The sequence below is a fragment of the Drosophila subobscura genome, chromosome E (assembly GCF_008121235.1).
Source record: "Drosophila subobscura isolate 14011-0131.10 chromosome E, UCBerk_Dsub_1.0, whole genome shotgun sequence".
Taxonomy (NCBI): Eukaryota; Metazoa; Arthropoda; class Insecta; order Diptera; family Drosophilidae; genus Drosophila; species Drosophila subobscura.
Genome location: NC_048531.1, coordinates 19,369,733 through 19,397,454, shown reverse-complemented (window position 1 = coordinate 19,397,454; position 27,722 = coordinate 19,369,733). Strand labels below are relative to the sequence as shown.

At 52.0% G+C, this 27,722-nt stretch overlaps 3 protein-coding genes across 6 annotated transcripts; 1 reads left to right on the top strand and 2 right to left on the bottom strand.

Annotated features, from left to right (window-relative positions):
* Positions 1 to 40: 40 nt before the first annotated feature.
* LOC117892004 (ALK tyrosine kinase receptor) lies at positions 41 to 14,130 on the bottom strand. The gene is made up of 9 exons (XM_034797890.1): positions 13,894 to 14,130; positions 6,196 to 7,305; positions 5,445 to 6,138; positions 4,893 to 5,385; positions 4,638 to 4,825; positions 4,395 to 4,572; positions 3,286 to 4,319; positions 3,013 to 3,220; positions 41 to 2,944 (listed from the first exon to the last, which is right to left on the bottom strand). The coding sequence occupies exons 2-9, from the start codon at positions 7,180 to 7,182 to the stop codon at positions 1,357 to 1,359; spliced, it is 5,370 nt and encodes a 1,789-aa protein (XP_034653781.1). The 5' UTR covers positions 7,183 to 7,305; positions 13,894 to 14,130; the 3' UTR covers positions 41 to 1,356.
* Positions 14,131 to 15,575: 1,445 nt separating this feature from the next.
* On the top strand, positions 15,576 to 25,520 carry LOC117892008 (serine-enriched protein). Of its 4 annotated transcripts, XM_034797899.1 has the most exons (9): positions 15,576 to 16,643; positions 17,467 to 17,646; positions 17,998 to 18,156; positions 18,684 to 18,722; positions 19,438 to 19,555; positions 19,614 to 19,945; positions 20,005 to 20,145; positions 20,381 to 20,431; positions 20,606 to 25,520. In XM_034797899.1, exons 2-9 carry the CDS (start codon positions 17,476 to 17,478, stop codon positions 23,618 to 23,620), a joined length of 4,026 nt encoding a protein of 1,341 aa, XP_034653790.1. In that variant the 5' UTR covers positions 15,576 to 16,643; positions 17,467 to 17,475; the 3' UTR covers positions 23,621 to 25,520. The 4 variants fall into 4 exon arrangements, with proteins under 4 accessions (XP_034653790.1, XP_034653786.1, XP_034653789.1 ...); XM_034797895.1 differs by having other exon boundaries at positions 15,583 to 16,089; positions 20,381 to 20,693; XM_034797898.1 differs by lacking the exons at positions 18,684 to 18,722; positions 20,606 to 25,520 and having other exon boundaries at positions 15,584 to 16,643; positions 20,385 to 20,559.
* Positions 25,521 to 25,619: 99 nt separating this feature from the next.
* LOC117892007 (alpha-amylase-related protein) lies at positions 25,620 to 27,275 on the bottom strand. The gene is made up of 2 exons (XM_034797894.1): positions 26,602 to 27,275; positions 25,620 to 26,541 (listed from the first exon to the last, which is right to left on the bottom strand). Exons 1-2 carry the CDS (start codon positions 27,256 to 27,258, stop codon positions 25,714 to 25,716), a joined length of 1,485 nt encoding a protein of 494 aa, XP_034653785.1. The 5' UTR covers positions 27,259 to 27,275; the 3' UTR covers positions 25,620 to 25,713.
* Between the last annotated feature and the right edge of the window lie 447 nt (positions 27,276 to 27,722).

Below are 27,722 nucleotides of genomic sequence, written 5' to 3'. Positions count from 1 at the left end.
ATAATTTAGTTTATTTTAATTTTTTCATTTTTGGTTTTCCTTTTTTGTTTGTTGGTTTTTTGTTTTGTTAAATATAATGTTGTCGCCTCACTTGTATATCCGTTTATATATCTTTATAAAAATTATATAATTTAAAGCTTGTTTGTTACGTTCCAACTAAATGTACAAAAATCTCAAATTTCGAATCTCGAATCTCGAACAGAACCATTTTACAATACATTATAATGATGAACAAATACAGGGCCGTCGTGCTGAGAGCATGTTTCATGTTTGTTGTGCACAACCAACACAACACACAACACTCTGGGGTGCTCTCTCTTTCGTTTCTCTTTGAATGCCTTTAATGCCATTTTAATGCTAGTTTCTGTTTTTCAAACATACAACTGAATTTTCATAAAAATCACCCTGTAAATTGTATTCTTTTTTCGATCTATCGTGTTTTTTACTCGCTACGTGGTTTATCTTTATCTTCTGTTCTCTTAATCTAATATACAATAAATACACTCAATAAACGTGATTCGCTACGACGGAAGCTGTTGTTTTTTGGTACGAGTATTTACAAGTTTTATTTGGATTAAAAATTAAATCATACAGCATAAAGAAATCAGAGAGACTATAACTGAGGCTGTGGTGTGGTGTATGTCTGAGGTGTGCTGTGTCTGTGGCGGCTTGAACTTTAAACTACTTTGAGTTTTGGCTTTGGTTTTTTGGTTCCCGATTATGGACTGCGTATAAAAAATAATCAAACTCTTTCTCCTCTCTTAATCTCCCTCTCTTCATCGCGTTTTGTTATATTTTAGGAATATTGTTTGGCATTTCAGTCATCAGCTTAAGAACGAAACTAAAGGTACAACTAAAGAGATGAACATAAAAACCTAAGGGGTATCAAATAATAATAATAATAGTATTATACTCAATTGATATATATACAACCTCTCGCAAATCTATGTTTAAATCCTTTTGGTTTTTTCTTAATCTTTTTGTTTTTGTCTTCTTTGGCAAAACTAATGTCTGGTACAAAACTAAACTAGTTTTCCAATCAATTAATTTATAATGTGTGTATTCCCACTGGCATTTCGCTGGAGTTTTCACTCTCCGTTCTTCGCACAATACAAATTTACGTTTTAATTACAAATACATTTTGCTGTGAAGTTCTCACTCGATTTTAGTTTTCTGTTAAAGATTTCTGAGATTGAATCAATCAGCACAGATCCGATCAGATTCATCAATGCGCCTCTTCAGAAGCGAACAAATTGTGGATTGGATTGGATTGGGGATCGTTTCGGGAGTGGTACAGCACGGTACGTCACGGTATGGACAGCGTCACCCTGTGGCCGGCGGCGAGACACTCTGTGTCTAGCAACTGATTTCGGAATGATTGTTGTTGTCCTTGTACCGCTCCGCATAGCCCTGGATGGTGAATGGAGCTTCCCGGTCAGCTCCCCCAGCCGTCGGACTCTCCCCATTGACCACAGCGCCATTGCCATTGGTCAGGGGCTTCGGTTCAGACTCCCCATTGACCTGGACATTGGCGTACGACTGCTTGCCCGTGCCGTTGGGCAGGCTCTTGGCCAGAGTCGATGGATCCAGCGTGATCCCGTCCAGCTGCGAGGTGAAGGAGAGTGGCGGCTGGATGGTGGTCGGCGTTGGCTGCGGCGTGTCCAGGCTGATCAGCTTCCCCTCCTCGTTGTGGGTTTGGCACTCGACAGGCGCTGCTTCTGGGTCGGCGCCCGGCCTCGGGGACAGACGTGGAGACGCGGCTAGGGGTGGGGAGACGCTCACGGGCGCCGTGGTGGTGATGGGCGCTCCGGCGCTGAGCAAGGGCTGGTCACTCTTCGAGTTGGGCAAGATGAAGGAGGTCTCAAGCTGCTGGTCGGGCAGAAGGACGGGCTTGGGATGGGGCGTCGCTGGCGAGGATACAGCGGGCGGGGTGCACGCGCTCGCCTGCTTGCGCTGGGGCGGGATGTAGGCGGAGCCGCTGGGCAGGTGCTGGGCGAGGTGGCTGGGCAGGGGGACCAGGTAGTCCGGTACGGCCAGGCAGAACTCTTCGCCATTGGGAGGTCGGATGATGGTGTCGTCGCGGTCGGAGGACGTCGAACCCAGGATATTGGGCAGCGGCGCATTCATGATGCTCGGGTCCTGCGAGCAGGTGGTCAGATGCTCCATCAGGCTGGTGAATGTGGGACGATCCTCCGGCGTGGGGTTCCAGCAGTCGGCCATGATCTTGTAGATGGACACGGGGCACTCAGTGGGTGTGCCCAGGCGCCCGCCTCGCACCACCAGCTCCATCACCTGAGTGTTGTGCTGGCCCGGGTACGGGGAGCGTCCCAGGCTGAAGACCTCCCACAGCAGGATGCCAAAGGACCACACGTCCGTCTTGGATGTGAAGATGCCATCGAGGAAGGCCTCGGGCGGCATCCACTTGATCGGCAGCATCGCCTTGCCGCCCTTCCGGTAGTAGTCCGATCTGTAGATGTCCCGCGACATGCCAAAGTCCGCAATCTTCACCACGCGGCCGGGCCCCTTGCTGCTCAGCAGACAGTTGCGGGCGGCTATGTCCCGGTGGATGAACCGCTTGCTCTCCATGTAGCGACAGCCCTTGGCCACGTCCAAGGCGCAGAACAGCAGATCCTTCATGGTCAGCAGCGACGGTCGCTCCGGCGTGTTGCGGTTCTCGCGCAGGAACTTCTGCAGATCCCCGCCAGCCAGCAGTTCCAGGACGATGTAGTAGGGCTGCCGATCGAAGCAGACGCCAATCAGGTGCACCATATTCGGGTGGTTGAACTTGGCCATGATGGCCGCCTCCTTCAGGAAGTCCTCCTCCTTCTCGCGCTTGGGATCCTCGCGCAGTGTCTTGACAGCGACGCCCATCTCCACGGCATCACCGTCGCGATGTCGGTACAGGGCCATGTACACCTCACCAAAGGCACCCTTGCCGAGGGCACTGTAAGCAGAAGAGGAGCAACGAATAATTAGCGGGAGTCATGGCTGACAGGCAGGATGCAAACTTACTTGACCAGCTGGAGACTATCGCGGCCCACCTGCGGCAGGCTGTTGACGTCGATGTGGCCATTGAGGATGGCATCGCAGCCGTAGTTGGGATTAAAGTTGTTCAGGTTGGAGTCGTCGATGTTGTGGCGCAGTCGCGTCAGCTGCAGATCCTGCTCCACGAGCATTTTGTGGCGCTTCTTGGTTTGCTTCTTGCGCTGATAGCGGTTGTCTGCAAGGCAAATGAACAAGGATAAGGGATAAAGGGTAACAGGACTCTCTCCATTCGACACTTACACAGCATAAAGATGAGCGCCGCAATGCAGATGAAGAGCACCGCCAGGGAGAACATCAGAATGGAGACGAGGTGCTGGAAGGAGGACTTGCCCGCCTCCTCGCGTATCTCGCAGGCCGTGTTGTTGTCCTTTTTGAGGCTCCAGCCATCCGGGCAGATGCAGCGCACCTTCGACCGGAACTCGTCCATGGCCACGCAGCGGTAGTCGCAGCCACAGCCCTCGATGGCTGGGATGATGATGATGGAGCCCGGACCACTGCTGGCTCCCGCATACACATCGCCAATCTCCCGCAGGCTGCGGCTGGCGCTGATGTACGAGCTGCCGCCCTCTCCATTCGACTCGTTCAGGTAGACATCTCCGCCGGCATAGCCGCCGCCTCCGCCGCCCGTGTTGCAGCCACCTCCGCCGCCACCGAAGCCGCCCTGGCCATGCCGATGGACGCTGGTGCCATTGTCCGCCAGCTCCACGTAGCAGGAGTGTCCGCCGCGACCGCCCTGCAGCAGGGCAGCGCCATTGGTGGGGCTCAGTGCCTGATCCTCCTTTGCCCGCCAGCCGCCTCCAGGTCCTGCAGTCTTCTTGTTCAACGGCTCGCCATTGATTTGTCCGCTCTCTGGCGCCTGCAGCGGCTTCGCCTTCTGGCCGTGCTGGAAGTCCTCGTCTATGTACTGGCCAATGCCCAGGCCTCCTCCTCCGCCTGCCACCAGCAGCGGCACAGCCTCGTTCTTGGCCTGATTGAGGAGGAAGACATAGGAGCCACCGCCTCCGCCACCAGCCCCGTTCTCGATGTAGATATTCTTGACCATGTCCTGCTTGGAGCGGAAGCTGTACTGTGCCAGATCCAGGTCGTGGTCGGTGCCGCAGCCGGCCTCCTTGGGTGCGCCCATGGACTTGATGCACGCGTTCTCGCCCTGCTGGCCAATGAGGAAGTAGAGCTCCTCGTTCTTGTGCAGCTCGAGCACAGCCACGGCCACAGACCCACGAGAGCTGCCCACGCCGCCGGATCCCAAGCCTCCACTGGCTCCCTTGGCAATGATGCTGTAGGGGGAAGAGGAGAAGCTTTAGGACTGCTGTTCATGGTTCATGTTCATGCATGGTTCATGTTGTGCTTACGTGTAGTGTCCCTCGTTGGGCACTTTCCACTTCTGCATGCCCTTGTAGCTGCTCTGATCCTCGACGACGTGCACCTCGCGCAGAATGTGCGTCTTGTTCTGCTCCTTGTAGGCGCTCTCGCACTGCGACTGTGTGGGTCCTATCATGCCACGAGTGTCGCAGCTGGTTAGCTCCAGGTCTGAGGGGGAGGATGAGAGAAGAATTAATCACAGTGTGGGGGTTGGGTAAAGGACTCTCTCTTACAATTGGTGTATTCAAAGTCTCGATAGGTGGGACTCTTGAGATTCAGTCGCACATCCCAGTAGTTGTAGCCATTGAGATGCTCCTCGGGTATGTTGAGGCCAAAGCATTCGGGGCTCAGCGAGAAGTCATCCACGGCCACATCCGAGTAGATTCTCATGCCCATGCGGGCCTCAAACTGTAGATAGTATCTGGGCAAAAGGGGAAAGACATCCGAGGTTAACTGACATCCCATTGAGTGGCTTACTTGGCTCTTACTTGGACGTAATGTTGGGCAGAACGTACTCGGCTCGCAGCCAGTCGCTGCCCTGATTCTTGGTGCTCCACCAGAGCGTGGTGGTGATGTTCTCCTTCTCCTTCATCTCCACCACGGAGAGGTTAATGCTGCCGGGATTCTTGCCAAACTGATGAATGAAGAACCGCACGACGCAGGAGTTGCGATAGGGAGAGTCGGGATTCCCGTGCACCGATGGCGGCGGATTGAAGGTCTTGCTCAGCATTATGGCATTGCTGGCGAAGCCGATGATCGAGTTCTTCTCCGTGTCGTTCATGTGCTGGTTCATGTTGACCAGCATGTAGTAGCCGCTGGTGTTGTTCAGCAGATGCTGCAGCGTGTGGTCCCCATCCGGACCCGTGTCGTGGGTGGGCGAGGAGCCAGTGTGCCGCGACCACGTGAGCGTCGTCTTGCCCGAGTCGCGCCAGCCGCACCAATCCTCCTCGAAGTCACAGCGACCACCAAAGGGTATCTTGTCTGTGAATATGAATATGGGAATATGAGTTGGAATCTTCCCAATGGATTGATGGACTCACCGCATGACTGATGCTCATCCTCCGCTTCGTCGCAGTCGCGGGTAATGTCGCAGATCCTTGGCAAATGGATGCACACGGGGACGCGGTTGTTGGTGCACTTCACCTGCGATGTGCTGCACTTCTCCGACTTGGTGCCCTCGGGGAAACAGTTGACCATCCGCAGGTTGTCCAGTGCCACGTGGCCCTTCTGTCCGGCCTTCAGATCCGGCACGATCTCAAACACAATGCGAAAGTCGCGAGAGATGCGTCCCAGGCGATAGACCTTGCGTGTCCAGGTGCGAAAGTTGTCGCCCTGGATCTCGGCCGGCACCCAGCTGCTCTCCTGCGTGTGCAGTGGTTCCACCACCACGCGGGAGAGGCCGTGGCTCATGTCGCTCTGGTGCATGTACACCTCCAGGAAGCACTTCTCCATGGTCGTGCTGAACTCCGGCGATGTGAGATTCAGTGGCTTCGTGCTGGGCTGCACGCGTGCGTACAGGAAGTGCCCGTTGGCGTCGTCGATGCTGTCGGCCACCGGCCCGGGCAGGAGGCCTGTCATGTTCCGCTTGGCCAGCTCCGTGCCGGTCATCACCTGGAAGCCATCCGGATAGTCCACCCACGACCAGCTGCAGGGCGTCTCAAAGTTGCACTTGACCCCCAGCTCGTACTCGTACTCCGACGAGGGTGTGGACTCCGTGTGGGTCGAGTATGTGTTCTGAAAGGAGCGACAGTTAGCGAGGAAAGCCAAAGGGAAAGGTCTGCAGTTGCGTACCGCATTGGGTTCCGTGTCCCTGATGCGATCTTTGATCTCCTGGATCAGATCCACGGGCACACCCTGCGGACTGACCACGGGATCGCCTTCGAAGTTGCCATGGGTCACGCCTCCGGCAGGCTCGTCCGCCTGGTTGAGGCTCTTCTTCAGCTTGTAGAGCTCGCTGATGGAGTTCTTCCTCGAGTACATGCGCTTCGGCTGCTGCTCATCCACGCCGGCGTACAGCGGGGGAAAGCGGGTGGAGTACGGTCCCACCACGGGCCCAGCGGTCATGGCTGCAGCGCCGCTCGGCTGACGCAGCTGCTCCCCGTAGCGGTCGGCGGAGCCCATGCCCAGGCCCAGGCCATCGATGCGGCCTATCGAGGAGGTGCCAGAGTAGGAGGGATAGCCGGAGCTGCTGCCGGAGATGCCGCCGCCGGGTCCGCCCACTGAAGGCTTCATCAGCTCCTTGCGCAGCGACTCCATGCCACGGCGGGCGAGGTTCTGGCGGCGTCGCGTCTCCCTGCGCCCACCCGGTGGGGGTGCTCGGGAGCCAGCCTCCCCCTCGTAGTCATCGTAGATGCCAGCCGTCACCGTCGGCTGTGGCTGTGGCAGGGGCAGCGGCTGCTCGTGGAGCCGCCCGTTCCGCAGCTGCTTGCCGCCCGCCCAGTTGTTGTTGCCGCTGTAGTTGGGCAGCGCATTGAAGGTGTGATTGGCGAGCAGTGGCCGCTGGGCGAGGGCTGGGCACGGACCCGAGCCTGGGCCCACCCCCACCCAAATGGCCAGCACCAGCAGCAGCCAGGCCCAGCCCTGTTGCCTTTGCCAGGGCATCCTAAACGGATCCCAGATCCCCCAAGATGCTGAAGATGGATGAGAGTCCTCTACTATATGAGTGTCGCTGTGTGTGCGGGGGCTGGAGTGGATGAGTGTTGCTGTGTCTTGTGGCTGGACTCTGCGCGATGATGTCCTTAACTTTTGTCGAATGTCAATGAGCGCGGGTGGCCGCATTTAAAGTTCTTCAAATGCAGGCAACACATTGCTGTGGCTCCCACGGAGTGTCCTATCTCTGTGTGGTGCGTGTGGTGCTGCTTCCTTCTCCTACAGGCGATGATTTGTTACTTCCGGGAAAATCTATAATTCATCGGAATATTTTAATCCCCGGTACTCGAAGAGTAAATAGTGTATATTGTAGTCTAGTCTAGCGCCTTGTACTCAGAGACCATAAGAGATAGGGCAACCAAGTTTTGCATCCAGACTTCTGTATGCTCACACTGTTACAAGTGTATTTCAAAAATGAGCCCCGCCCGTTCCGCCCCCGCAAAAGGATGCGGGATGCTATGAAACCGCAATTCATTTTTCAGTCGCCAAGTAACTAAAATTAATTGCGGTTTAATAGCATCCAGCTTTTGACACAGTGAAAAAACATGGTAACCAGTAACCTTCTGCTGACTTCTGTTCGCCTAGTACTCTGTCTGAAAATGTTCCAGGAAACATTCCAGGAAAATAACAGGAGAGATTTGTTTTGTTGTTTTCTCCTTTATTTGTAGTCCGTCCAGGATGTGCCACGCCCCCTCGTGATCGGCACAATGTCCTGGATCCTTTGCGACCAGTTCGGGTGCAAGGACATTAAGGATAATGCCATTTTCACGTAGTTTTCTCTTTTTAATCTCTACAAGGCTATAGCTCAGCTGTTTCCTGTCGAAAAAGGACATGTCACGCCTCCTCGGGATCGGGAAAATGTCCCGGATAGTTCGGGTGCTAGGACATTAAGGATAATGCCATTTGAATATTGTTTTTCTATATAATCCCCTTCAACGCTATAACTCGGCTGTTTCCTGTCGGATCAGGACATGGCATGCCTCCTGGCGAAGGTACGAGCCTCCTGTATCGCTTGAGTCCATCAAGGACCACAAGGACTGCAGGATATGGCTGTCCTACGCTAGTTTGTGATTGGGAACTTTTCAGCCTGAAAGTATGCTATACTTTTGAGAACAAAAGCAGCCCCAAAAGATACTTCAGTTTATTGGCCTCTGCCCCTGACACGTCTCTGCCGCTGCCTCTGCCGCGACTCTGCCCTGACTCTGCAGTGTGTGTTTCTAGGGGAGGGTGGCGAGCTAAAGGAGCGTGTTGGCGTGAGTAGTGTTGTTGACAGATGAAGAAAAAATGTAAAATTTGACAAATAACCGCTAAGTTGCAGATGTAGTACTGAGTGCCGGGTATACAAGTTGTGACGCGTAAGAAGCGTCTCACACGTCCCTTTTCGTTTAATTGAGAGCCGTGTGATTAATGGGCTAAATGACGTTTGACTTTACAGCTGACAGCTAGGCCCACGCAATGACCTTCCCATAAACGCATTTATTAGCTAAATAAACAATAATCGACCATCGTATCATATTCAAAAGTGCACACAGGATATTCCAGGAAGCATCGGAAATGGCCATCAAGTTTCCATTATTAAAGGACGTGCATTAGGCACACAAAAAGAGCTCCCAATCCACCCCCCAGCCAGGGGCCAAAATCGATGACAGCCTTCAGATTGCCTGACATTTTGGGCTGCCGTTGCAGGCTGACTGCACTTTTCAATTATTTCTCGGTTGAGCTTTTTTGAAATTCGACACGGACGGGGCACGGGCTCGGGCTCGGGAATTTGGGTCAATTTGATGGGACTAATTGAAAGGGAAAAGACCGAGTCCTACTGCGAATTGTGGCACACAGAGCCACCGTCTCGGATGCATCGGAATCAGATTCCTGCATGTCAAAGGTGCATCAAGGGGTACACTAGGATGTGTAGGAATATTTTGGCTAATGAGTTGTTAGCGGAACACAATCGGATCCTTTCATATTAATTGGAAAGTTCCCAGCACAAGGGGATGATAATCCGACATTCTCTAGAATTCAAAACTTCATAATCCGAAGTATAGAGCTATGGTGAGCAATGGCAGAGTATTTCCCATGCAAGAGAATAAAATGAATTTGCACCGACTGGCAGTTTTTCATGAATAATACTAATAACAAATAAAGAAGTAGCTTGGCAAGAAAATAAACTTCATTAGGAAGCAAAAGTACTTTTCCACTGCGCCTCTAATCCAATAAAAGATTCTCGGAAATGTTTTCAATTTCTACACAAAATTCGAAATGTTTTAGAGATGTTTTCCCTATACTTGTATGGGACTGATGCCTATAGCTATCCATATACATATTTCCATGGAAATGTTCACAAGTTTATGCGGGGCCTTGTGGATGGATGGATGTATTTTTGCTTGTGCTTTTGCAGCTTCTTCTCGCTTCCATGGGCGTCGTTCAAATTCACTTTTAACATTTCGCTTGGCCACACAAACACTTGCAGATACCTAATATGAATTCACACACACACACACACGCACACAGTCGCACACTCTCGCGAATCCATATCTCACAGATTTACTCTGATGGCCAAGCATTTTCTCGCGTTTTCTCTTTGGGATTTGTTTCGCCTGTCGAATGCCAACTGCATTCATTTTATTTGATTTTTTTGCAGAATTCGCTTTCTTCTTCTCGTTTCTTTGGCTGTTCTTGTTTTGTGGATACTAGACGACTTGGGCATAGACGAACGAACGAAAGAAAGGATGGGAGAGGGATGTACTTATGATGGCTGAAGGGCTCAGGAGAGCAGAGAGAACAGAGCAGAGAGAACGAGATGGAGTCTGCCTTTCGCTTTTTTGGCGTTTTCTATTCTATTCTATTTTGACCGAAAAACGAAAAAGCACCAACAAAAAAAAAAACAGACCAGTTTGGCTAGCTGAAAAGTTGGGAAATTATTCTCCAAACAAGAAAAGGAAACTCTCTTCGCTGAGTGTGTGTGTGTATCTCTGAGTGGTATGTGTGTGCGTGTGTGCGTGTGTTCGTGTAACTTCATAGTACGCAAAATATGCTATACAAAATGGCTGTCGCACAGTTGTACAACGGCGAAAACAACAACAAAACGGAATTGTAAATCGCACACACACACACACAAACACACATGGATAGAACACGCCTAATAAAAAGAAAAGCGAAAAAAATGCAGAGCCAGCGAGTGTCTTGAGAGTTCTTCGGCAGCAGTCCCAGCGAGTGGAAGTTGAAAGTTCTGCGAGTAGCGGAACACAGAAGCAGCTGCAAAAGGGATGCAGGTGGAGTCATGGCGAGGGGAGAGTAGGGGAGGGTAGCGGCAAAATTTGAGGAAACTAACACAAACTACACGCTGAAGCTGAAGCTGAAGCCGGAGCAGGAAGCCAACTCGAGTGGAGCCGGGGAGTTCAAGACACGGACAAGTGTCCCACTGAGGACACTGTGACACAGCGGGGGGGCATCACAGTAGAGTGGGATCATCGGAGACACTCCTTCGAGCATGTTTCTAATTGGAGTTACTGATTTCTTGGCAAAAGAAACATTTTACATCTTAGAGTTGTTTCTTCACGAAACGGGAATCGATCAAGCTACGCGATAATCATATTAAAATAATGCATTCCTTCAAAGAATTTTGGAATGGAGTAGCAGTCAAGTTTTGCATGAAGAGTCTTGAATATCTCATAAGAGTCGTTCGTGGTATCTGTATTTATGCAGTAGGAAAATCCGTTTCCCACGAATCCCAGAAACATCAACAAATTGCTCGTTTGTGCGTGGCTTTCGCAGTTAACTTCGCGGAAAAGTGCATGGCAGAGTGCCTCCCAAATTGATAATCGAAAAAGCACGCTCCAAGCAAGACCACTCTCTCTCTATGGACCTTTTATTTGGTTGGATAATTACTAGGCTTTTTCGTGGAAGTCCGAGCGCAAATTCAGCAGAATATAAATATGTGATGCGGGTGTCGGGCGGTAGCGGGGGGTGGAGTACCTGCACTTTTCCCGTTAACTTTTTAATCAAAGTGCAAATGTTTGCCCACATTTGCACAGGGCAAACACATGTCTGGTATGGTATGGCATGTACGTTTCTTGAACACTATGTGGCTGGGTGGATAGTGGATAGTGGATATTGGATATTGGATGTGCGAGTGAGTATCTGTATTTTGTAGATACACATGCGACGGGACGGAATGGGACGCCACAACAGAAGCGAGTGGGGAGGTGGGGGAGGCAGGCTGCGTCAACATCGCAAATATTGCGCTGCCATTCGTCCTGGCACTGCTGCTTCTTGCTGCCTGCTGCCTGCTGTGTCCCGTGTGGCACACAGCAACGAATGCGAAACGCAGCTTCATTTTCGTCGACTGCGCAGAATACACACGCACACACATACAGATACAGATACAGCCACAGACGCACACACACAGGCACATGCCTTAGCAAAAGCTGAGGAACGTTTCGCTACTAATGGCGCAGACAAATTGTTTTGCGTATCTCACAGATACATAGCAGACGGGGCGCACAAAAGATACTACACACAGGACACACGCACACACACACACACAAGCGCAGAATAATGAAATTTTCCCTGCAGCTCAACAAATTTTTCATTAGACTTTTCACATCGACTTTTTCTTTCCAATTTCTAATTCATTTTTGGCAATCCCTTGATGGGGTTTTGATTTTTCGTTTGACTCTTTTCCACCAACTATTTCCAACTACATTTATCTGTGGGTTTGCTTTCATGTTTAATCGCATTTACCATAGCGCACCCTGAACTGGTTTCGTTTTCGGCTGTCGCACAATCCGGATGTAAAAAATGCAAGTTTCAATTCTTTTATACGCCCGAAAATGGAACACTTTTTCACGATTTTACAGCACAGCAAAATGCAGGAAAATTTTCACGTTTTCTCTCCGATTTTCATTTGTACGAGTACGAGTACGAGTATGTTGCCTGCCGTGGATGCTGTTGTTGCTGTTGCTGTTGCTGTAACATTTTCCCAAGCCCTTGCTCTTGCTTTTGCTTTTGCTCTTGGTCTGGTTTATTGTACTGTTTTGTTGCTCTTGCTCCTGCTCTTGCTCTTGCGGTCCGTCCATCCGCGTTTTTGCCAATTACTTGCGCGCACGTCGCTCGTCAAACGAAGACTGAAAATAGGGGAAATTCTCATCGCCCGGCCAGCATCAGGCGCTCGCATTGGCATCGGCATCGGCATCGGCATCTCCCGGAGTTTAAACGAATATCCTGCGCTGAAATCGAGCTGCGTTCAGGATACAGAACGAATACGGGCTCGGAAATTCCCTTCACTCGCTGCTGCCTCCCCTAAGCACTCGCTGATATCCGTCGAAAGCTGTTGCTGCTCAGGGGGGCCTGGTGGGTGGGTGGATGCTGCACAAGTTCTGGTACGAGAGGCCTCGCTCACTGGCGCACTGGCGCACTGGCGCACTCTGGTGGCAGGCAGACTCGGGGAAATTAATGCAAGCGGCTGGAAATTGAATTTGGCCCCATCAGCCGTTGCAGCAGCAGCAGCAGCAGCATTGCGATAGCCAGGCAGGGGGATTGCCGGCGGGATATCCGAGTACTCGCTTGTGCGTCAGTTTTGGCCTGAACCACGCTTCCTTTTTCAATTTTAAGTGCAGCTGCTGCTCTCGGGGCGGCTCTGGGGATGAGCCTTGGGTACTGGGTCCTGGGTCCTGTTGGCGGTGTTTCCGTTCTCTGGTGCCGGGCGCGTGCGTTCGTAATTTCATCTAATCTGAACATGAACGGATGCGACACAAATGCACTTATCAGCTTCTCTCCCAGTCACCGGCCGTGGCCGGGCCGTGCAATGACGTGAAAGGCGTTCTCTATGGCGGAAAGGCTGTCTGTTTTGCGTTGGCCCAGTAGCCTAGGAGCTGGAGCAGCCTCTTCACAACTATATATCCGGCTGCTGCTGAGGTGGCATCCTGTTGCTTGTCGTTTAGATTGGTAATTAAAAGTAAGCGCACTCTAAGGTGGCAGGTTTCCCCAGAGGCGTGTGATGGACAGGTACGTGGGTAATTATGTGGATAAGAACTAATTTCCTGTTGGCTTTAGATCAAGCTTGACTAATGAGTGGAAATACTTATCGATTGAGGCAGTAATTAACCGTCGATTAGGGCTCTGTCAGGGCTCCTACCGGTCTAATGCAATATCAAGGCTGACCTTTGCATACGGACAGAAGTGAACATTGGACGATCAGAGAAGATAAGTCTCCCCATCCAAAAGTATTTTGCAATTATCGACCAGACAAGTTATCTTTATCTTTCGAGGACTGTAGAAAGAAAACATTCGTGAAAATAATGACGACAACAAACGGAAATGGGCGACACAGAAATCACTACAAAAATACAAAAATGAATATAGAATCGCGCAGATGAAAGTACTTCAAGATACATATAGTGGCATATATGTATGTATATGTCCATAGAATATATGAATATAAATATATAGATACTCGAACATGTGTAAAAGACGACAGCCGCCGTAGGAAAAAGCACAGACAAGCCAGATCTTGAGAGAAGCCAAAAGGGAGAACGACAGAGAGAGAGAGGAAGCCACTTTATTTATAAAATATTATCTGCACTCTCTCCGGCACTGGCACTTTCTAAGCGCTCTATTTCCCTGCCTCTGTGGTTCTCTCTGATTCAGATTTTTCGCAATGCGACAGTAAACGCGGCCGTAAAATGTTTAGAGATGCGCAAATTACCGAAACTATTCCAAAATGGCGCATAAAAGCATCACTAGACGTTGCACTTTGCATCTGGCAGATGCACACAGAAGACGGAGCAAATGCTATTCCGAGTGCGATATTTATAGATCACTGAATGGGGGAGCGGAACTTACGCTGTCACATTGGAGCGTGCCGGGCACGTGTCGTGGTGCCTTGGAAAGAGTTGATGTCACTATGTAAAACGAATCAGTGTACATATGCCAGTAGATATATCACTTGGGCCCCAATTGTGGGCTAATTCACTTGGGTTCGCGCACATTTACTGCACGAGTGTCTAGTGGATAAAGATTCTCGAGATTCTCCACGGAGCAGGAGAGAACTGAAAGAGACGACCGCTCGCCGACGACTGACAAAAGATGCGGATGCGAATCGCAGCAGCTGAGATCGGGCCACAATCGGACAAGAAATGCTGCGGAGGCGGCGTCCGTCTGCGCAACTCAACTCGTCTCTTCTCATCTCATTCCACCTCATTCCCTCTCCTCTCCCATCTTCTCTGGGATGCCGTTGCTTTCTCACGCCGCCGCCGCCTGCATCCTTGACTCTCTGCTTGTTCGCTCATTCGCTTGTTTGTTTGTTTGTTTATTTATTTGATTTTGTCGCGCCGTGTCAAGTGCGAGTGCAATTGGAAGCGTTGACCAGCTCTGCCCACAGGTCTCAGCGGGTCTCAATGGGTCACAGCGGGGAGGCGGCGTCGAGGCGGCGCACGCACAGTTCTGGCTACCTGCCGCTGAGAGTTAGCAGCCGATCAGCCCTAAGATCTATGGGATGTCTGACTCTCTTGAAGGGGGAACTATTTTTAGCACTCAGTGCGCGACAGTTTCTCTTTCGGTTGTTGTGGTTCGTCTTCTGTTGGCGAAGCTGCGAAAGTAATTAATGGCTCTGTGACAGGGCAGTCGACCGAAGCGGAGGGCAGAAAGGGAACACAAAGAGAGACAGAAGCAGCGGCAGCGGCGGCAGCGGCAGCGACATCCAAGCAGGCAAAGCGGAAGTTGGCGACCTCTGCCGATCACAGTGGAAGGAAAAACTCAATAAGAAACATATTTATGTTCGCCTGCAGTGGGATTAATGATTAATGTGTGGGCTTAAGATAGTAAAACGTAAGTTTAGATCTTGCTTACAGCTAATACGAAGTAATTCTTCAATATTATTTCACTCGAAACTCTGCTCACGCATCCCACTGTGACTGCATTGGTGGCCTGCGTGACAGGGTACTGGGTCCCTTTGGCTCGCCTGCTCAAGTGGCCTGCCGATGTGCGAGGGTTGCCACCGCATTTCGATTGGTTTGTTTAGCGCTGAAACGGGACTCTGTCTGGGAGGCACGTTAGTGGCGAGAGGCGCCACAGTTACGGCACCGTGGGGCGCATGTCGAGTGGACATGTCCCTGCCCGCCTACTGTCCTGCTAGCCAACTGTCATCTCTATCGAGCCGGGGCGGCATTGTTTACGTTTGCCACTCGCACGGCACCTGCGCCGTGGGGACATAAACACACGAGGCGCGTGCCCCGAGACTGAAGCAAACAAGTGGTCTGGTCTGGTGTGGTATGGTCTGAGGTCGCACTTGGGCGTCGCGGCGCGTCGCGTCGCGTCGGTCGTGGCCACGTTGCGCGGGCCTCCGCAGGGCCTCCTACCCCACAGCGGACAAACTGTTGCCTGGCCAGGAACCACCCACCCGTAGGACACGTATCGATTGGTCGAGGACATGCGCAGAGGAGTCCCCACTCTGTGTGTGGATTCGATGTCGATGTAGACACAATAATTGTGGCAGGGATTCGAGTCAGAACGCTCCTGTGCCTCGTGCGAAACGGTTCACTTCACATCAAAAGCGCATCCGTCGAAGCTCAGCTCTCTCTCTGCGTCTCTGTCTCGCTCTCCCGTGTGTCCAGTGTGTGTGTAAACGAGAGTGTGTGTGTGTATGTGTTGAGATAGAGAAAAATTAAATCATTAAATTAAAAAGTGACCGAAATAGCGGCCAGACAACTGCAACTGGAACAAAAGTTAGCCCTTGAGGTTCATCAGCATCAGCATCAGCATCAGAATTATTTGCATTCCGCGTGAAAGTGGCAGACAGGGCTAGAGGAGAGGAGCAACGGAACGTGGCACGAAGTGGTGTTGCTTTTGTTGTCTTTCAGTTGCCACACATTTGTACACCCACGCACAAGAACAGGGGCAAGAACACCCACACACACACGCACACGAGACTTCTGGGTGGTGAAAGTGAGAGTGAAAGTGACGCCCCAGCGAAACACTCAACGGGAAGCCCACGGCTCCTACAGTCCAGCGTTCGTTCGACTTGAGAAAAGCAGAGAAAAAGTTAGTTTCGTGGCGGAAAATCAAGCGAAAAATTACCATCATTTCCACAATCTAAACGGATTCTAATTCTAATTCAATGAATTGCCTCTCCTCTCTCTCCTTCTCCAACTAACTTTTTGCTCTCAAAATGTATTCGTGGCACATATTCCCTACAACTTTCCCCATTTATGTTTCCCGTTTCTTCTTTTTGAGCACCTACACATATACACAGCACAATTTTTGGCTTAATCTACCCGACAACCGACAACCGACACCCTCCCGGGAAAGTCACCCCCATTTGGAATTTGGAATTTGAATTTGAAACTTGAACTTATACATATTGGCATGCTGTACACTCTTTTGTGGCACTTAATTTTGATCCATTTTTGGTGTAAATAATCGTACTCGTTCCCCACTACTTTTTCCACTTAATTTCCTACTTTGCTCACTTTGGGACTGCAGTAAGACTCACTCGTAATGGTTTAATAACTCAGTAAGCAAACGGATATGAACAGTCCGCACTGTGAATAACTATCTACCAGCGTGGGCCAGTAGACGAATTCACATTGCAACAGGTAAGTACACACGATGTGGCAGTGGGCAGTGGGCGGTGGGCAGTGGGACACAAAGTCCACTTAGATTTAACCAAACATTCAGGTAAACTTGATTACATTTCTCCTTTTCCCTTTGAATGGCGTTTGTTGTGTGCCACTTTTGACCTTTCAATGTGCATGCCCTCCCCCCCCCATTTCACTTTATAGCAAAACTTTTCCCGAAGTATGCAACAATCTCTTGCAAGGCTGCTTGCTGCCACGCCCCACCCTGAGCACCCCCACCCGATCTTTGGTGTTGTTTGTGAGGCAAGGTACAAGAGCCTCTGTTGTGGGACCTTGTCTGATGACATTCCCGGATGCCTTTCGCTGTTCACCAGTGCCTTTTGCCTTTATGGTAATTGCACTTTATTTGCCAGTTAGCTATGTGTATGCTCCAAGGACGCACACGCGGGGCAGGTGCGACACGCACGGCTGGGGCCTGGCGCTGGCGTTGGGGCTGGGCCTGTGGCTGGGGCTGGGGCTGGGGCTGGGGCAGGGTGGGCGCAGACGCGTGTCTGTTTTGGGATTGGCCGGATGCGGGAACTTGGGCTGGTAAAAGTGAATTACAATTTAATTACCAGGCACCAAGCCATCCTGTAGATACTGGCGGGGTCTCAAAGGATCAATAGGGACTTTCGTCGCGCTCCTCCCCGTCCCTCCACCCTGTATGAGGAAATAATGAGGAATTATTTATAGAATTTTTCAATTAACTTTGCTCCGATGCTAAAGCCCCTCTCTCTCCCTCGCACACACACTCTGCCTGCGTGTGTGTATGTGTGTGTGTGCGTTGTGCTTGTGATTGCAGTAAACCCAAATGCCAGAGGCGCTGATACTGCTCGGCATGGCTGACGCAGAGCCGGACCTATCGACGTTCGAGAACAAAACGGGACTGGCCGAGGACATGAAGTTCCTCGCCTCCATGCCGGAGCTGTGTGATGTAACCTTCCTGGTGGGCGACACCCGAGAGCCCGTCTGTGCTGTAAAGGTATGTAGAATGTTCATGCCCCCCCCCATCCCTTAACATCATCATCGTCATCATCATCATCCACCCCCTTAAAAAGGGCAGTCAGTGTGTTTGTGTGTGTGTGTGTGTGTGTGTCCGAGTATTGAAATCAGGTCACTGCGTAATCATCAAACAGCCTCGACCCTAACAGTAACCCACAGTTACAGGTACAGTGGAGCTTACTTCAAGAGAATTACTTCTCTGAACGAAGAGACTCTTCTCTTCTATGGCTGTTGATGGCTGTTCCCTTTCAAGTAGTTTCACTGTCTCTAATCGCCTACTCACTCGCTCTCCCTTTCTCTCTCTCTCTCTCTCTCTCTCCCTATCCAACAGGCTGTGCTGGCCTCCCGTTCCCGAGTGTTTGCGAAAATGCTTTATGCGGCGCCATCGCCGCAGCGTAAGCGGGAGACGTCCACGAAGGAGAACAAGCTGCGCCTCTTCCTCAAGCGTTCCTCGGAGCCGCTGTTGAATCTACAGAATGCCGCACAACAGGTTCGTATCCGCACAGCATACCTACATACATACATATGTATGTATGTATGTATGTACGTATGTATGTACATCTGTATGTATGTATTCATTCATAATCGATTACCCCAGGGGGTAGGGTGGTTACCCTCTCGTGTGTCTAAAAGGAGTCACTCGTGCGCTCCTTTGTGTGTGCGTGTGTGTGTGTGTGGGTGTGATGTGATTTTGCATTTTGCTGTGGCCTCCTGTGGCGCGACTGTGGCGTGCATCATGGGTTTCGTGGGGTTTTATTTATACTTTCGGTTCAACTTTCCCGATACTTGCATTATTTCTGTTGTAACATTATTCATTATTATATCTACGATAACTTACATTTTGCATATCTGATAATCCATTTTAATGATGCGTATCAATGTTCTCGTGCATTCTCTGTTGTGTCACCAATCCTCCCAACGAATATTATCATCAATATCAATTATCCCACCCACTACCCGAACCCGTAACCGAAACCGAAACCGAAACCGAAACCCAACCCATCCGCATAATAATAGAGAACCGGTTTCACCCAACAATTAGCTCCGATAACCGAGGTAAATGTCCAACTAACAACTAACCAAAACATCTGTCTATCTTTCAACCTCTCTCTCGCTCTCTCTCTCTCTTCTCTGTCTGTGTGCGTAGGTGTATTTGTATTTGTATTTGTATCTGCATCTGCATCTGTGTCTGTGTCTGTTTCTGCATTCGTTTCTGCATCTGTGTGTGTGCGTGTGGGTGTGTGACTGCATTTAATCCTTTCCCGAGCTAAAAATAGTCCTATCCCACATAGCTCTCGAATGTACCATAAATAGACTTTCATGTTATACTTAGATGTGCCTTGTGGACCGCTTCCATGTGGCAGGACAATGCTTTTGTGAAACTAAAGAGTGCTGCACGTTACTACTCCACCATTAGATGTTTGATTGTGATTGTTGGGGAAGTACTTCCCATGGGAATGTGCGGGAATGCTGACTTGCTCCATCTGGGAATGCGTTTAGCTTACTATCAATTTCCTCTCCTCTCCAACCCAACTAAACTTCCTCCATGTACGTTTCAGAAGTGTTTGCTGAGCTCTATCCAAATCTATGTACTTCTGTCTAGCTGTGCAATGTGTTCACTAGTTTGGCTTACTTCCCGCACCAACACCTTCTCCTCCTCCTCCTCCTCCTCCTCCTCCATCCGCTTAGTGGTTCGTGTTCTGCTAGCTCCAATATGTAGTCTCCCCTCATGAGTGTCACAGTGTGCTAATCCCGCTTGGATCGACTTTAGCCCACAGGCCAGCAGCATCAGACGCTGATCATTGAGGAGTTCGAGCCCGATGTCTTCCGCCAGCTCATCGAGTACATCCACACGGGCTGTGTCACGCTGCAGCCGCGCACTCTGCTGGGTAAGTGGCATCAGTGTAGAATGTTCCATTACCAAGAGGATTCCTCTCTATGTTTTAGGTGTAATGAATGCCGCCGATTACTATGGCCTGGAGGAGCTGCGTCGCGCCTGCGCAGGCTTCGTGCAGTGCTGCATCAATGTGGACACCGTTTGTGCGCTGCTGGCCTCCGCGGAGCGCTACATTCAGTACAAATGCACCAAGACGCTGGTGCAGAAGGTGCTCGAGTTCGTGGACGAGCACGGGACAGAGGTGCTCAATCTGGGCAGCTTCACGCTGCTGCCGCAGCACGTCGTGCGCCTGATCCTCGCCAGGGAGGAGCTGCGCGCGGACGAGTTTACCAAGTTCCAGGCGGCGCTGATGTGGAGCAAAAAGTATTACGACAACAATCCAGTAAGTGGCAGAAGGTCCTACTTGTATCCATTCTAAATGAGAGTTTTATTCCTTTGCAGAACATTGACATCAAGGAGATTCTGGGCACGTTCCTGGAGTACATACAGTTCCACAAGATACCCGCGAATGTGCTGATGCGAGAGATCCATCCGCTGAGCCTGGTGCCCTATGCGATCATCATGAATGCCTTGGCCTACCAGGTGGGTTGCTGTGCGCTTTTGTGGTTGTGGAATACCCCGCTTTTGGCTTTGTTCGTGTTAACTCAGTATCACTCACTCACCTCACACCTCATCTATCTATCTGTCCTGTCTGTCCCTCATCCGTCCACGTCCATGTCCATGACCATGTCTTGTCCATCCATCCATCCATCCATGCCATGCCATCCATGCCATCCATCCTGTTGTCCCCCTTTATGTCTGATTCTACAACTTGCAGGCAGACCCAGAAAGCATCGACCCCGGAAAGCTGTCTCCCAACTCTAGCCGAGTGAGGCGCGCCCGGCAGAACCAGGGACGCTCGATGTCTGTGCAGAGCTCGCTGGACCCCTATGGCTCCAACACCACCCTCAGCTCCAGCGGCAGCAGCGACCCCACCAGCTGCGCCCCTCACAGCAACTAACATAAGTTGAACGGCCCCTCCTCCTCCTCGTCCGCCTCCCAGCCCCACCAGCACCGCCACCGCCACCACCACCAGTCCCTGCCGAAGATCCGCAAGGCCAAGTCGCAGTCCTTCCGCTCGCGACGCAGCCCCTCCGAGCGGCGCAGCCCCAACCTCACCCTCAACACCACCTCGGCGGGGGCCAGCAGCGACAAGAAGCGCAGTCCGCTGACGCCAAAGAGTCCGGTGCCCACAGAGCCGGAGTCCAAGAGCCCGGGCAGCGGCTCCCAGAAGACGCCCACCACCCTCTCCCGCCAGGGCACACTGCGGGCCTCCAGCCGGCGCAAGAACAGCGGACAACTGTCCATCTCCCTGGGCACCCAGGGTCGGCGCAGTCCCGTGGGCACCAGCGATCGCAGTCCCCAGGGCAGGCGCAGTCCGCTCTTCCCCGGCAGCAGCAGCGGCCTGCGCTCGCCCAACGACCAGCCCAGTCCCACTGCCAGGAGCCCAACGGGAGAGCCTCGCCGGAGCAGTCCCACCTTCAGTGTGCACACGCAGGAGCGTCGCTCGCCGCTGGGAGCCAATGCGCCCACGGATTTCGGCTGCCAGACGGGCTTCCCGGGTTCCTCCCGGAGGAGTCCCACGTCGACTGTCCACGTGCAGGACATGGCCACGGAGCCGGAGGAGGCGGGCTTTGTGGGCATGAAGCGACCCTCGATCGGCCTCTTCACACCGATCTACTTTGCCAGCGAGAAGCGTTCCCCCATGGGCATGGGCATGGGCCTCATTCCACCCATCCACGTGTCCAATCCGGCGGAGACCTACAAGAGTGCGGAGCGGGAGCGAGAGGCGGCGGAGGCAGCTGCCCGCGAGCTGGAGCGGGAGCACGAGAGGGAGAAGGAGGCCGCGCAGGCGCAGGCACAGCCGCAGGAGAAGAAGAGTGTCATGCGGGAGATCCTGGCGTTTGTGCGAAAGCCCTCCAAGGTGATGACAACGCGAACGAATCGCTTCGCCAATGCCTTCACGAGAGCCGAGTCGGGCTCCTCCAGCGGCCCACTGATCCGTCAGAGCACCTTCTCGGCCAGCCCGGCACCCTCGTCCACCGCCTCGAAGAGCGCCGTGCAGAAGCAAATGTCGGAGGTGGGCTTCGAGCCGAAGATGTCCCTCAAGTTCGCCCACTACACCAAGATGAGCTTGAAGCTGCGACGCTCCGCCAAGCGGGACGAGGAGGAGAAGCAGAAGCAGCAGCAGCACCAGCAGACGGGGAGCTCAGCATCGGGCTCCAAGCGGCCCAGCGCGGACTCCAATGCGGGGATCATAGAGCAGGTAGGTGGCTCAGGCGGCTCGGCATCCGCATCAGCCTCGGCATCGGGAGAGGAGCTGCCCTTCGAGCTGGCCAATGTCCACTTCGAGAAGGTAGGTGAGTCCTATATCAAGCATGAGCGACTCCGGGAGCTGGTCGAGCCGGATCAGGAGACAGACACGAAGGGGGGCGCCGCAGTCGAAGCCTTGGCGGATGGTGAGCCAGAGCCAGAGCAGACGGATGCCGCCATGGCACAGTTCGTGGAGGAGGTGACCAACTCCCTCAAGGTGGTGGCCCTCAACGGAGAGGGAGGCGCCGCTGTGGTGCATCACTTCACGCGCCGCTCGGAGAGTCGAGAGCCCATCGAGCCGCGCATCAGCGAGGAGCACGAGTCGGACTCCAACGATCTGATTATCCCAGAGGAGCTGCGGGCCGAGCTAGTAGAGATCTTGAAGGCCTATGCGCCAGAACCAGTTTATGTTAATCTGCAGGCGCTGCGGCGCGAAACGGATGAGGCGGAGGCCGCCGCCCAGGCTGTGGCAGAGGCGGCAGCGGCAGTCGCAGCCGCGGCTGCAGCGGCAGTGGCGGCAGCCTCGGCCCCGCCCGTCAAGCAGCCGCTGCAGTGTCCTACTATTGAGTTTGAGCCGCCGTCGCGTCGATCCTCCTTCGACCCGCCACGCTCGCCCTTCCTCGAGCAGCTGCGCAGCCCCGGGGGGGACACGGACACGGATCTGATCAATCTGCAGCGTCTGGACTCGGGCGGCGACAGCTTCGAGATGGTCGAGGGTGACCGCAAGTCGAGCCGCGCCGAGTCCAGCTTCGACTGCCCGTACTCCTCGCGGGACACCAGCTTCGATGTGTCCATATCGCGCTACCAGTCCACCAGCTACGAGGATCAGACCTCCAGCTTCGAGATCGTGGACACGGACGAGCGCCACCGACGGCCCGTGGATCTGCGCAAGAGCTCCATCGAGCTGGTCGACGCGGAGACCTTCCAGCGGTCGGGCTCCTCCTGCGGCAGAAAGTCCTCGCTGGAGACGCACTTCGACTACACGCCCTCGGAGACGAGCGGCGTCACGCCCGCCCGCTCGCCCAACTTCCCGCTGATGACCAAGAAGCAGAAGGCCGAGACCTTCCGCCAGCTGCACATCTCCCCCTTCAGTGCCTTCTCGCGGGCACGCAGTCCGCTCTCGCAGCAGACGTCCTCGAACTACAGCTCGCGGGACAGCTACGACTCGAGCTCCTCGTACCAGGGCGGACCCAGCCACGGCCACGGCCACGGACCGTATGCCGATCCCAGCCGCAAGCACTTCCCCCTGACCATCAAGCGGGACCGCGACCAGCGCGAGGAGGAGGTGAAGACGTTCCTCTGCACCGACCAGCGCTGTGCTTCCATCTTCGAGCCGCGTCCCAGCTCTGTGCTCACCCAGCAGCTGTCCACGGGCTCCATGTCCACCCCCTCGGGCTACACCAACGGCACGCCGCGCATTCCCAGCAGCAACGTGCCGGGCGCCGTGCCCCCCGCCGCTGCCTTGCCCCCCGGGCAGCTCCACAGCTGCGGCTTCTCCAGCGGCAGCGAGTTCGAGCCGCCATCTCCGAGACGAGCGGCCAGTGCCTCGCCCAAGCACACCTTCACGTTCCGCATCGTGATGAAGAAGGTGGACAGTTCGCCGGAGGCCCTGTGCCCGGAGAGGCATCGATCCCGCATCATAGATCGCTACCGACGGCGCGACAGTCGCCGCAAGCGCATCCATGAGGCGGGCAAGAGCTTTTAGGCGGGAAGGAGGCTGCTTTAGATAGGATATTGGAATCATTTACTGGGAGTACTCGCACTCACCCAGTCCTGTTCTCTGTTCAGTTTCAACCACGGTGAACCTCATGAGAATTCATTGCGGCAATCTCTACATGTATCTTCTTGGATATGTTTTTGACAATCTCAATGTTTAATCTCAAGCTCTAAGGCTAAATCTCTACATCTTTGACTCAAAAGCATCGCGAGTGTTGTCTGTAGGATTAAGTGAAGAATCAAACTCAAGGCGTTCAATAATCAAACTTTATAAAATGGTTCTGGTTTTAGGCCGTTTCGAAAAGCTCTACCCCAAACCAGGCACTATTCGGCCAACCCGAAGCCAGTTTGTACAATATACCTCCTCCTCCATTATGGAAGGGAAGCACTGCTGATCCAGGGGTTCGAGCCAGTCGAGAAATAGTTGATTAGAAATTGTTATTCTAAACGATCTACAAATGTATGTGAAACAATAATTCCTCCCACGATTTACCTGATTACTATTTAAAACAATAGATCAACAAACATTTATTACATAGTATTATATTATATACGATATACGACATACGCATACGATATATGTATACATGGATGTACGTATGCGGGGTTCAAACTTTGGTGTTGTAATTATTGTGGAAAACCAAAAAGCATACGTTAAGTATTTGTGCATTTTTACGTGGTTCCTGTTATATACGTATAGCTATAGGATATACATACCTCTAAATATACAAGAAACACTCCATCTGGATGTGGCATAACATAAATTAAATATAAATATAAACCCCGTACAGATTGTAGTCGTAAGATCTAAATGCTATATTCTAAATGTAACCGAACTGCGCGGCTATTGCAAGTGGTGACAACATATGTAAAAGTACTTATTATTTACATAGTTTGTTCTTAAGCAAAAGATCACACATATTGTGCATACAAACGTATGTGCTTAAAGCTGGATTTGGGGCCGTACTTAAATCTTAAATCTTAAAGAGAAAAACTTATAGCGAGAAGAGCGAACGAATGGAGGGGAGACTCGCGCATTATCCAATGAATATTTAATGTTAAACTTTGAGCAGGATTTTTGGACTCTGTGTTTGTTGGTTAAACGAAGAAAGAAAACAGAAGTCCCAAAGAGGAAATCCTACACTTAAGCAATCCAAGTATCATTATTTACAAGATATTTATTATACATACATACACTCTAAAGTTTAAACTAAAGATTAAGCGATGAGGAGTGAATGATGTTTGGCTTTTTAGCAAGTCAAATCAAGAAAGATATCAGCATTTTACAGGTAATTACGCATTATAAGCATTTACTTCTAACCACAACATACACGAACATGTACCCGAATATGTACTCATGCTCGTGCTCGTGCTCGTGCTCGTACTCGTACTCGTATATGGTATATGATTGGCACTCGACACTCGTAACTAACCAGAATTGAATGCCAGTAGAATCGTTGCTATTTTGATTTGTAGTTGCTTGCTTTCGAAACTAAAACTAAAACTAAACTCGGTAAGAGATCGCTTAAACAGTTTGTAGTGCTAACGATCGTGTCTGTGGCTCTGCATGCGCTTGCCAGAGATGGAGAGATGGAGAGATGGAGAGAGGGAGGGAGTCCAGAGTCCAGAGCAGCCAACTACAATTTCATAATGCGACCTTCTTCTATTTGCAGCATGATGGTTTTTTACAGAGTGTCAGCTGCCGATCGATCGGAGGAGGAATAAGAACACCCAATACATATACGAGTTTACGGAGTGTTCTATCCGTTTAGAAGGATAGAGCCCCTGAGGATGGATAGATGTTGTCGTTCTCGTTCTCGTTGTCGAGGCATTTGTTAGACTAACTCCAGTTCCAGTGTTTGAATGTACTTTTACTTGTACCTTTTTGTATTTGTAACCGTTATTGTTATCGATCTTTCGATCCATCACACACACACACACACACACACATACTATATACATACTCATTACATACATATACACATACATACATTATATGCGTTCGTTTTTATTGTAATTTGAGACAAAATAAAGCCAATATTTCTGTCGTTAGCTCTGTGTGGGAACTGCTCTTCTCTTCTCTCAGAGTTTCGCATCCACATGAATGGCCAAAACGCCATCGAAGTCATTGGAGCCGATGCTCACGAATGCGCGGCCATCGTTGCCCACAGTGACGGACTTGCCGCTGCAGGAGCCGTTGATCAGGTCGCCAGAGATGACGTCACAGTAGACGCCGGCGGGCAGGCAGGTCTGCAGAGTCTCTGCGAGATCGTACAGGTTGTTGTTGATGGCAATGAAGCCCTTGGAGCCGCGGCAGAAGGCAATCTGGCTGTCGCCATTGTCCCACCAGTTGGTGACTGGAGTGTCGCGGACGGCGTTCTTGAAGCCCACCATGTTGTAGATCTGTCGCCAGCGGTGCTCGCAGATCCAGCCATTGACGCAGGCGCCATCCGAATCGAACTCGGGCGAGATCAGCTGCTCCTGCGCGTTCTGGGGCGGGGCCGAGTCGTGATCGTCGAAGGCGAAGGAGCTCATGACGCGACTGATGCCGTAGGGGTAGGCCAGGTGGAAGGCGGTGGCCATCTTGTACTGGCGGGGAGTCTTGTAGGTCAGCACTGCGCCGCCATCACGCTGGTTGTCGTGGTTGTCCACGAAGGTGAGTGCCTGCCCGGACGAGAGGAAGCCCCAGTCGGTGCCCCAGCTCTGCAGCCACTTGAGGGCGTTGTTGCCGCGGAAGGCGTTGCCAATCTCCTGCGAGAAACGGAACTCGGTGACGGCTCCCAGGCTGTTGTACTCCTCGCGGGTGACCTCCTGGCCGCCATGATCGATCACCTCCTGGAAGATGAAGGGACGTGCGTTGTGGGGGAATCCGTGCTCGGTTTTCAGATCGCTCAGGCTGCCATAAATGAACTAAACGAACGATCAAATGGGAGTTAGTGGTGGGAAATAGGCACAGGAACCAGAGCTTACCTCAAGATCCTCAGAGGCCATGTGCTTGGCGGCATCCACGCGGAAGCCAGCGACTCCCAGCTCGATCAGATGATCGAGGAACTCGATCAGCTTGGTCCGCACATGGTCGCGGCTCTGGTCGAGATCCTTGAGGCCCACCAGCTCGCACTGCTGGATCTGGAAGCGATCGTTCCAGTCGTAGATCTGGCAGCTCGGATGGAAGTCCTCGGCGGTGTAGGGCACTCCCGGGAAGGACTTTGTGGCGGGATCAGCCTCAGTGCCGGCCGTGCCCACGGCCTGGCCGTAAAAGTCCGCTGACATGTGGTTGAGCAGCACATCGACGTAGATGCGGACGCCGACATCGTTGCAGCGACGCACCATGTCCGCGAACTGCTCCTCGTCGCCCGAGCGAGTGATCAGCTTGTAGGAGATGGGCTGGTAGCGCTCCCACCAGGGCCGTCCCGGCGACACGATGTTCTCGTTGGCCGGACTGACCTGCACGCCGGCAAAGCCACGTGGACCCAGGAAGTTCTCGCACTCCTCGGCGATGTCCTCCCATTGCCACTCGAAGAGATGGACGATTGTATTGCGGTTGCCCCACCAGTGGGGATTGTGCTGCGCCAGCGCCGATCCAGCGGCGAGCACACAGAGTGCCAGTGCGAAAGTGAACTTGAACATGACTGTAGGCGATAGCTCTCGAGATCCTCACATTTATAGCCAGCCATCCATGGGGACCCAATCTTATCGCGCGGATTTTCTTCGCTTGGGTCCAATTTACGATGAGCAGATGGTCGCCTGAAGTCAGTGCAGATTTACGATGGACATCGGATGACCTATGGCAATAGCTGATAACGAAGCTAATTTCTGCTACTTACTTGGCGCTGGTCTTTCCACGAAGACCCACGCACAGGCCGCTCCCTCGCCATGGAGTGTTTCGACTCACAGTTTCTGTGCACTTTTATGAAGATAAAAATGTGACTAGTCCTTGAATATTTAATTAAATGTATTATGTATACTCTACATATGTTTATACATTTAATGTATATTTTTGTACGTCGGGTAACCCTTGCCACGAATGGGCATACCCTGCAAAAACATCAAGCACCGCGTACAAAAGGCCTGATCAGATTTTGTTATGTTCT

Coding starts and splice junctions, on each gene's coding strand:
- LOC117892007 (XM_034797894.1), bottom strand. CDS start 27,258: ATGTTCAAGTTCACTTTCGCACTGGCACTCTGTGTGCTCGCCGCTGGA. Junction 26,542..26,601: donor TGGCCTCTGAGGATCTTGAG/GTAAGCTCTGGT, acceptor TCGTTCGTTTAG/TTCATTTATGGCAGCCTGAG.
- LOC117892008 (XM_034797899.1), top strand. CDS start 17,476: ATGCCAGAGGCGCTGATACTGCTCGGCATGGCTGACGCAGAGCCGGAC. Junction 17,647..17,997: donor AGCCCGTCTGTGCTGTAAAG/GTATGTAGAATG, acceptor CCTATCCAACAG/GCTGTGCTGGCCTCCCGTTC. Junction 18,157..18,683: donor TACAGAATGCCGCACAACAG/GTTCGTATCCGC, acceptor GCATAATAATAG/AGAACCGGTTTCACCCAACA.
- LOC117892004 (XM_034797890.1), bottom strand. CDS start 7,182: ATGCGGCCACCCGCGCTCATTGACATTCGACAAAAGTTAAGGACATCA. Junction 4,573..4,637: donor AGACTTTGAATACACCAATT/GTAAGAGAGAGT, acceptor CCTCCCCCTCAG/ACCTGGAGCTAACCAGCTGC. Junction 2,945..3,012: donor GATAGTCTCCAGCTGGTCAA/GTAAGTTTGCAT, acceptor TTCTGCTTACAG/TGCCCTCGGCAAGGGTGCCT.